We start from the raw sequence: 10730 nt of genomic DNA, 5'->3' as shown, positions 1-10730 counted from the left end.
AGTGATGATGGAAGCCCATGGTCCAGGTGCTTCCTTACAGAAATACTCGTGTCCTCCAAACAAGTCCCACTGATGCTGCTTCCACTGACCACCCATGGGGGGAAGGTCTGACTCTGATGGACTGACCCATAAATTATCGTAATCTAACACCTACAGATAAACATGGCCAAAAAGCCCTTCTTAGATTCTATATCAGGAAGAGAGGAGTTAGAATTTCGCTACAATTAGGTGTAAAGAGTATATATAGGGTTGGAGGGAGGGCATGGATAAAGTAATAGAGCTGCTATCACCCAAACACAAAGATGTGAGTTCAAATCCCAGGACCCCAAAACAGGAAGTTTGAGCAGTAACAAATGACAAATCTTTTCTTATATAGCCTTTTCCCCTTATCACTTTTGAAAGAACAAATTTCCAAAATCTTTAGTGACCACAGCCAACTATATGCCTTGCCTTTTAGGGTATGTAGATTCTTGCATTAATTAAATCTCAATGTGTGCTCTCTATATAGTAGAATCAATAGAACAGTTCACATGTTAATCATAATATTGTTAAGGTAGCATATGGTAAGTAGTTTCTTTAAAGAATAATTTGTTATATGTATGATATATCATAAAATTAAATACCACCTTTGGTCCCTCTGGGCCTGAAGTTGAAGCTGGCAACTGTCAAATCCAATTATATTCTTTGGGTTTCACACAAACATACATGAGTCAATATATATTTTAAGAAAGAAACCTGGCCGGGAGTTTTGCCTAGTGGTAGAGTGCTTGCCTAGCATGCACGAAGACCCAGGTTCGATTCCTCGGTATCACATATATAGCAAAAAGCTGGAAGTGATGCTGAGGCTCAAGTGGTAGAGCTCTAGCCTTGAGAAAGTCCAAGGACAGTGCTCAAGCCCTGAGCCCAAGCCCAGGACTGGCAAAAAAAACAAAAGAAAGAAACCATACCTAACTACTTTAATTGATTCTGAGCATATACTAGTTGCATGTAAATAGCTTCTCAGCCTAGCCAGGTTTTATATCTAAGACAAAAACGTTCTGCTTAAGCCAGTTTTCGATTAGATCAGTTGCCTCTAAATGATGTAAGTATATAATAAAACTGGGAATTTCTGGTAGTGTCAATTGCTATTCCTTTAATTGGAAATAAGACTTTAAAAAGATCACAAATATTGAGTCTTCACTCTTGTACTGTTTGGATCTAATAGCCACATATTAAGGATACCTCAATACTTGTGTACCCAATGCTATGGACATGGTATTGGAAATATAAACACAACTACATAGACATAAACATTTATGACTCTAGAGAATTAATGTTTTATGACATAGATTAATATGTATCTATGACATATAAACCCTCAGCCTAATTTTAATTGTGTTCTAAAATCTAAGTGCCAATGATAGTATAGATTCCCTTCTTGAATACTTGTTCATTAAACACGCCATTTGAAATATGATATAAAAATCAATGTTAACTAATTCTTTAATAAAAAATGAAAGTGAGACTCTTATCTCCAACTAATCACTAGGAAATGGGAAGTGGGGCTGTGTAGGGTGGTAGCTTTAAGCTGAAAAGCTCAGGAATAAAACCCAGGCCCAGACATAGGGCAGTAGCCTTGAGCTGAAGAGCTCAGGAATAGCACCCTGGCCGAGTTCAAGCCCCATGACCCACAAAAAGAAGAAGAAGAAGAAGAAAAAAACAACAACAAGATAAACCTCTTGTTTCCTTGTCCTGGAGTTCGTGTAGCTTCATCTTATATGGTCATATGCACATAATTATTGTGCTATTATGATCCTCTGCTAGGAAAATCCTAGGTATATTAATTATTACAGATGGAGATTCTCACTTTGGAAAAAAAAATCACAAGTAATGTTAATGTGGTAACATTCCTAGAAGCAGATGGCATTGTAGGAAAATCTGCAGCCATGATAAAGGGTAAGTCCATACATGTGAGGAAAAGTATTCTAATGCAAAAAGCTATTAATCTGGCACATAATGAAATAGCCTTGCTTTACAATGAATAGCCGATCTCCAAGTACACAGGATCATGTGAGAGGGTCAATTTGATGACTCCAACTAGCAACTTAGTTATTCAACAATGGTAGTAACTCTATCAGCTTTAATCATGAAAAAAAAAATTCCAGGTCAATAACTTCTTTTCTTGAAATCAAAATCACTCTTTCATGCTTACCGAACACATGCTAAGATATCTAAGGAACTAGGCTGATATCTACAAGATGAATATTTTTACCCAATAGATCCTTGAAAACCTCTGCTGTAGTGGCAACCAAAGAATCCATTCTAATTTAAATCCATTATCTGACACATTTTATGCTTCTCATTTGCCTAGTATTTTTACTCTGCCTAAATGGCTGCAGGCCTTTTCTTATTATCTATGGTAATGTAAAAAGTAATCCTAGCATTAAAAACATGAAACAACATTTTTAAATGCTTATAGATGTTGTGATTTTGGGATTCAGAATGAGAATGGTACTTACAGCAGTTCTCTGCTCCATTCTATGTAAAGTATGAGCTAGGCAAACTTGATAGCAGCAGGGAAGATTTTTTTTTGGAGGGGGGGAGGCTGGGGCTTGATCTCTAGGCCTGGCTGCTGTCCCTTTCAGCTCCAGGTTCCTGCCCTACCCTTAGAGCAACAGCTCCACTTCTGGTTTTCTAGAGGTTAATTGAAGATAAGAATCTCATTGTCTTTAGTGCCTGGGCTGGCTTTGAATCTTGATCCTCAGATCTTAGCATCCTGAGTAGCTAGGATTGCTGGTGTGAGCCACTCCACCCAGTTAAGGGAAGAGTTCTTTTTTCTATCAGAAAAGTAAGATGGAAGAACTGATGTATAGTGTTTGTCAATTTACTTGGTGTAAAATCTTCCATTGTAGCTGATTTTAGGCTACCAGCACAATGTCCTTGAGTGTAAAATTAGAACCATAGCACTTAAAAAAATTAATGAGGATTTCTAAATGACACGTGACACTTGGTTCCTAAAGCCTGGATAGGAAAAATCTAGCACATAATGTTCAAGGGGCAGAGATAAATACATGTGAGACCATTTTCACATTCTAACTTCTAGCAATTAGAACAAAGGAGAAAGGACAAAACAATGCAACAGACAAATATATCAGAAATGTACTTTACAACTTGTGGGGGAGGGAAAGTAAGAGATTTATGAGGGAGGGGATAAAAAGGAATGTACTCATTACCTAATACATGCAACTGTAACCCATCTGTACCTCACTCTGACAGTAACATTAAATTTAAAATGACTCAGGTGTGAATTTTGAGAAAAAAGACAAGATTTGTTACTTAGTGTTACTAAGAACTTATCCCATTACTGTGCTGTAAAAAAACCTGTAATCAACTAGCCACCAGCAAATATCCCAAATGATTAAATAGTCAACCCAAACTGCCTTAGCTCAGGTGCATAAACAGTATTATTTTGTCAGGGAAATGATAAAAGCCCATTTAACATTTTCTCCACTTTTGCCTCTTGTATGAATATCCAGTCAAAACCAACAAGAATCACCTTTGCAATGTTACTGATACTCATTTCTAAATAGGCTATACTATCTTAAGATGGTTTTAGAAGTTTCTGTCATTGATCAGGTAACAGGCTAAAATCCTTGTGATCTTTCATCAAAAGGAAGAGAATGAGGTACAGAAGAAACCACTCAGACTCAATCTTCTTTCCGTGTGGCTTGTGAGATGCAATTCCAACATTGCATTTCCCAAAGCATCTTAGTACTCCAGTTTTTCAGACCTCCATCTCTAAATCCTCTCTGACCTCCTGTGTCTCCAGAGTAAACCAGCCATTAAGCTGGGTCCAGTCTGATGTACTTTTGCTTTCTATGATTTCATTATCTTCCATGGCCTATTTGGCAACATCTTCTTCACTGCTGAAATCTACAAACCCAAACTATATGGAGGATCTATGTAGTTTCCTAGTTAGTGACTAAACTACCATCAAGAGATGTGTGTGTGTGTGTGTGTGTGTGTGTGTGTGTGTGTGTGTGTGTGTGTGCCTATCTTGATTAAGATTGCAGAATGCTGTCTCTGAGGTTTTTGCTCAAGGCTGGTGCTCAAATGCCACAGCTGCACCTGTGGCTTTTTCAGTAGTTAATAGGAGATAAAAGTTCACAACTTTCCTGCCCAGGCAGGCTTCAAACAATGATTTGCAGATCTCCTTGGCCTGAGCAATTAGGATGACTGGCATGAGCCACTGACATTCACTTAGAGAGACTTCTGGATGGCTATTTTCCTGCCTCAGCTGATTGTTCAAGGTCCTTGTAACTCCTGCATGATTGTTCTGCTCTCAATTTTCATTTTATTAGGGGACACTAATCTTAAACATCTTCAAATGAAGCAAAGGCTAGAAATTTATACATTTTGAACTTGCCATTTTGATTCTAGGAATTTTTGGGAAATTTTCTTCTCAAATATTTGTGGCATTTCTTCTGTTAAACTGTAGGAAAGTTTGTTTAAAACCAGTTTTTGACTGACTTCTCCAAACAGGGTTCTTTCCACCCCTCTAGTCTTGACATTGACCTTTTCTTCCAATGTACTTCAAGCAAATGTGATGGCAGCCAACATCTATTCTTTCATTTTTTTTCGCAGAGGCTTTTCTCTGCATGAGATTTTGTCTTAAACCGTTTGCTATTCCTATGTTCACTGACTATTCTTATCCCCATAGTATCTTCAGTGCTCCTGTTGATTCATCTTGAGTGACATTGCAAGGGACATTTAGTGCCAAAGTATTCTTATATCTCCATGTTTTGTATTTCCCATGTTTGTCTAGTTTACTTACGTTTAAAAAAATTATGTCAAGTTGTGACTTCCAAGGCTACTTTTTTCTCTCCAGGTTTTCAACAGCTTCAAAATCCAAATAGACAAGCTTTGTATTCATCGCAGTTCTTGCATGCATGAGACCAAGGGGGAAAGTATTAGGGGGGGGGGGGAAAGAAAGATGACCAACATTAGTTGTTAATTTAGTAGCAGATATGGGAGAATTTAGGTTTTACACAAAGACATTAAAAGATATATTTCATGCTATCCATTCTCCTTTTTTTCTTTTTGGAGCTACTTGCTGTTTTGATTTTTCCCTTTGTCCAAGTGCTTCTTTGACAGGTTCTTTTCCCTCCTCATACTCTGCTTTACCTTTTCATCCTTCTTTTCCTCCTCCTCCTCTTCATCACTGTCATCATCCTTACCAAGTTCCCAGCTTCACATGAACAACTTTTGTAAGATAGTATCTCCTTTGTATGCTGTGGTAGCTTCTTTACCTCCCCCATCATCTTCATTACTTATTTATCTTGGACCTGAGTCTGCTCTGGGGATGTAGGTGCCAAGACTAACAAATACATTCTTCTTCACTTCCTTTACCCCAAATGACTTTTGGGGATCTCAGTTCTTTTATATATACATATATATATATACACATATATAGTAATAAATTGAAGGGTTACATTATATTCACCAGATAGAAGTTGCATTACTTCACATACATTGATACCCTTTCTCATGTCTTGGTCCCCATTTCCCTCCCCCCCAACCCCACCCCTCATCTTGTTTTCCCCCCTTCCCTATCCAATTTCAAATAACCAAATACAAATATATCCGATATATCAGATAACAAAGTGAGATACTGTAACAATATGAGATAGACAAGGGATGGCAAAAGAGATGAGCAATAACATAGTACATTAAGGGCAACAATCACTCATTATATGGCTTTGGTTTCTATATCCTAGAGGTCCTTTCATTTAGCGTCACACTGTATGGCCTTATGTATCCAGGATTTGCTCTATTGTAAATATCAGGAGAGCCCAAGGTTTCTACTGATTATGACAAATGAGGGAAACCATTGAGACTGTGTTCCTTTGGGTCTGGCTTATTTTACTTAATATGATTTTTTCTAAGTCTTTCCATTTCCTTACAAATGGGGTGATGTCGTTCTTTCTGACAGCAGCATAGAATTCCATTGTGTATAAAGACCACATTTTGTTGATCCACTCATCAACTGAGGGCCATCTGGGTTGGTTCCATATCTTTGCTATGGTAAATAGTGCTGCAATGAACATCATTGTGCTAATGGATTTAGTATGTCCTTGTTTCTGGATCGTTAGGTAAATGCCAAGTAGTGAAATTGCTGGGTCATAAGGAAGCTCTATGTTTAGTCTTTTGAGGAACTGCCATACTGCTTTCCATAGTGGTTGAACAAGTTTGCACTCCCACCAACAGTGTAATAGTGATCCCTCCTGGCCACATCCCCTCCAGCATCTCTTGTTATTAGATTTTTTGATCCTGGCCATTCTAACTGGAGTGAGGTGGAATCTCAGAGTTGTTTTGATTTGCATTTCTTTTATGACCAGAGATGTCGAGCATTTCTTCATATGTCTATAGGCCATTTTTGTTTCTTCTTCAGAGAAGACTCTCTTTAAGTCTTTGGCCCATCTTTTAATGGGATGATTGTTACTTTGGAGATTAGTTTTGGATTGATTCAATTTTTTGAGCTGTTGATGTATTTTAGATACGAGGCCTTTGTCCGTTGTATGATTTGTGAAGATTTTTCTCCCATTCTGTAGGCTTCCTATTTAATTTACTAGCTATGTCCTTTGCCCTACAGAAACTCTGCAGTTTAATGAAATCCCACTTATCCAGCCTTTCTCTGATTTGTTGTGTTGTTTCTTGGTCTTTATTAAGAAAGTTTCGACCTGTGCCAAGGAGGCCTAGTGTGTCTCCTATTCCTTCTTGTAAAGTTTTCAGTGTGTCGGCTTTTACCTCGAAGTCTTTGATCCATTTGGAGTTGATTCTCAGTTCTTATATTACAGTTGGTTGTATATGTCTATTTTAAAATCAATGTGTTCCATCAAGATTCATCATGAGTAAGTAGAATGATTGTCACCATGGTTTAAATCAACATCATATTGATATGCTCATTTCATTTGATTCAAAAAAACAATTTACATGGTCAAATATAGATAAAATAAGTTGCATATTATTGGAGCACTAGTTTTCACATTGTTCTCTAAAACATTCTGCAGCATGGATTCTTTAGTAATTATTTTTATTGGATCATACATACTTGGACAAATATTCTATTTCTGATGAATATAAACTGGAATCATTAGCATTTAGGTAGCATAACTTAAATTTCAATAACCTCCCTTTAATGTACTTTGCAAACCCTGGCTTGGACACTTCAGTTTCTCTGTTGACACCTGCCTGTTATTGTCGGAGGCTATTATTAATGAGAAGCTGGGATAATTTAAGATAAAAGTCCTTTCTGGGTACTGATGAGTTGAATCCACAAGATAATTTGATGTTGATATTCTGTCTCACCCCATAGCTGTTACTGGAGCATTTGGAGTGCCTTGTGTCGAGACATGAGAGGTCACTCAGAATGACAGTGGTAAAGCGGCAAGCCCAGTCACCCTCAGGAGTGTCCAGCGAAGTTGAGGTTCTTAAGGCACTGAAATCTTTGTTTGAACACCACAAGGCCTTGGATGAAAAGGTATAGTATAGACAAAAGAATCAAAGCTCGTCTGTACTTTTGTGATTAGGGTCGTTTCCTGTCTTCCTCTTCTCATTCAACTGAATCCTCATGTAAGTCAGCTCACAGGATCATATATGAGTTATGTCAAAAAATCACTGTTAAAAATATAAGTGGATGACTGTGTATGCCTTGGTAGTCAGCATGACTCTTTTACATACTGAATCCACGGTTTAACAAAATTAAACCTGTAGCATGAATATTATGGGCCTAGTTCAGAGGGCCATTTGAAATTCAATGTTACATGGTATTATGCAGTCTCCATGTTTCTCTGTCTCTCTCTCTCTGTCTCTGTCTCTCTCCCTCTCTCTCTCCATCCAGTTTCATCTCCCTGAAATGCATGTCTATAGATCACAAAGTAACAGACCACTATTGGAAATTACCCCTATTTTGAAGCGCAAATTGGGTATAATTTCACTTTCGTACATTTACATTAGAAACAACCCATTTTGAGGGGGCATCTAATGTCTTAGTTTCACATATATTTGAGGAGTCAGCATGTAACAGCATTATGTATTGGAAGAAAATCTTCCTCTTAGGTCTTTTAAAATATATCTGTAAGCTTCTCCTCGTTGTTACTCAAATAAGTTTTACTGGCAGATATAAGCCAATGTGACAGTAATATACTTTGGGATTAGTAAGGTTTATAATATAATTTGAATTTTGTGAAATTTTCAAGAATGATCTTTAAAAAATTAATAAGATTTACATAATAGGAATTGGGACACTTCAGTCTATATTATATGGCAGTTTCTGAGTATTAACATTTGAATTAGAAATTATTGCTTAATTCGACCTAATTTTCAAGCTTGCTGAGATCTTTGACCCATCCAATATTTATTTACTTATATATTTTTATCATCAGTCTTTCAGATGTTCATTGAATAGATTATGCACAGTTTGTGCATAGAATAGCTATAATTTTTTCTTCTAGATTATTAACAAAAATATTAATTTTTCAGTTTTAGTCACAAAACCTAGTTTATATATAAGTTGAATAAAAAGAAATACATATTATAAAAAATTCATGATAAATACAATATTAAATAATCATTTATTATATTTAATATTTAGTTTCCATTAAAACAGCACCTCTTTCATTACAAAAGTACATTGTTAAAAATGTCCAAAATTTTATAGAATATTTACTTAGAAGCAGATATATGACTCAAAAAGTAAATAAAACATTGTGCTGTATAATATAGATTCAAAAGAGCTGTTTCTTTCAATTGTGAGAAAATAAAATGTCTTCAAGAGGGAATGATAGTTTATTGACCACATACAAAATAATGTAGAGTTGTTAGAGTGGGGTTTTCAGAGGAAATGAAACATTTTGAATGTCTTAAGTGAAGGAGCCAGCCTAGATAGATAAAACTTTAAGACTCTTAGCACCAATAAATTAGCTAAAAAAGAAAAAAGAAACAAAAAACCTTGAAGTAGATGTATAAATAAATTGGTAGAGCAAAAAAACTGGGCAAGAGTGTGAGGCCCTAGTAAGGCCACAAAAGAAAATAAAACAGAAATTAAAACTTCTTGTATAAATGTATATTTCATAGTTACAGGGTAGCCCTATAAACAAGTAAATTGTCTAAGGGACAAACTACATGGACAATAGATGTATTGGAATATTGAATTTTATTTTTTTATATTTGATAGAATTAAGGTAAGAGCCAAGTGCTGTGGTACATAAATCTAAATCTCAGCCCAGGCTACCATAATGAGAGGCCTACAAATGATAGAAAGAAGAAAGGAAGGGATGAAAGGAAAAAGGAGAGAAAGTTATATCAAATATGTACTTGTATTTAAAGAAAACAAGTAACAACACTATTCCTATAATGTGATTATTCCTAGTCACAGAAGAACAACAGATCCAATAAGAAAAGTAAGGGTAAATATGACATTTGCTGGTGAAATACTTAGAGCAAACCAAAACACTGAAAGATTTATCAAGCATATTATTTTTCCAATCAATGCATTTCTAGCCAAGTTGATGAGGTAAATATACCAATGTTTTATTACCTGGAAATGTTGGTTGTTCATTTATTTATTCACATCCCTCCCCTTTTCCCTCACTAAGTAGAAGAAATATATAAGATGATACAGATGAATTTTATTAAGACATCTGAAAATTAAGCACACAGACAATATTTCATCCTATTGTCAGTGTAAGTGAAGCTTTTATGTCATTCTTCACTGATAGTGGAGGCATGCATGTTAAGATTTATATTAATTCAAAATATGTTTAAAATCATTTTTTTCATATAATGAGTTTTATATTTATCACTTGTGGGTAATAAAATCTAATTTGTAAAAATCATTTTTCAATTTATTTGTGGATGACTATTCCATTTCCACATTACTTGATTAAGCTTGATCATTTTTATTCCTTAAGAGATCCATATAATGATACTATGAAATGCTTGGTTAGTCATAATAAGACAATGGATCGTAAAAGTTGCTAGGATTTTCAATACAGCAAATGAAAATCAGGAAGATATTTTAACTTGGATTCAGGCATTCCTTACATAACTTATGACTGTCAGAAACATTCCAAAGTATCAACAACATCTTTTGTAATAGAGTATCTTGTCTACTTCAAGCATTTAAAGCATGGCCTAACTAATGTTGCATTTAGTGAGTTCATGGGCTTTTATTTACATAGCTTCATATTAATGTTCTCACCCATGTAGATTCTTAAACCTTTTGAAAAGCAGAATATTTTATAGTTGGTTTAGAAGTGAGTACAAATCGTAGCTAAACTTACCAAGCATGTTTGTGAAGCTCTTTCTCCTATCTACATTTCATGGATCAGCTATTTTACCCAGATTAATGGTTTTGGAATATTTCCTGCTTTTGCAAGATTTTTTGGTGGGTCATGGGGCTTGAACTTTGGGCCTGGGTGTTGTTCCTGAGCTCTTCAGCTCAAGGCCCCACTTCCCATTATCTAGTGATTAATTGGAGATAAGTATCCCAAGAGCTTTGTAGTGGCTGAGCTGGCTTTGAACCACAGTCCTCAGATCTCAGGCTCCTGAGTAGCTAAGATTATAGACATGAGCCACTGCACCTGGCTTGCAAGATTTTTGTAAAGAAAATATGCTCTAAGTTAGCTCATCACTGATTTCCTTCAAAAGTAACCATTGCTTAGTTATTAGTTAGCATTAACCATATGCAC

The 10730-nt window shown here is 35.9% G+C and overlaps 1 protein-coding gene across 16 annotated transcripts in view; it reads left to right on the top strand.

Moving 5' to 3' along the window:
• Positions 1–10730, top strand: part of Ppfia2 (PPFI scaffold protein A2) — a 295042-nt gene that overhangs the window by 169171 nt on the left and 115141 nt on the right. For all 16 annotated transcript variants that reach the window (XM_090328326.1, XM_090328325.1, XM_090328319.1 and 13 more), the window contains one exon: positions 7355–7519. In XM_090328326.1, the coding sequence (XP_090184452.1) occupies positions 7355–7519 (165 nt within the window). The remainder of the gene's footprint in view (positions 1–7354; positions 7520–10730) is intronic.

This window comes from Megascapheus bottae, chromosome 2 (genome assembly GCF_031878675.1).
Source record: "Megascapheus bottae isolate mThoBot1 chromosome 2, mThoBot2.hap1, whole genome shotgun sequence".
Classification (NCBI taxonomy): Eukaryota; Metazoa; Chordata; class Mammalia; order Rodentia; family Geomyidae; genus Megascapheus; species Megascapheus bottae.
Note: the sequence above shows the minus strand (reverse complement) of the source record. Positions and strands in the feature narration are given on the sequence as shown.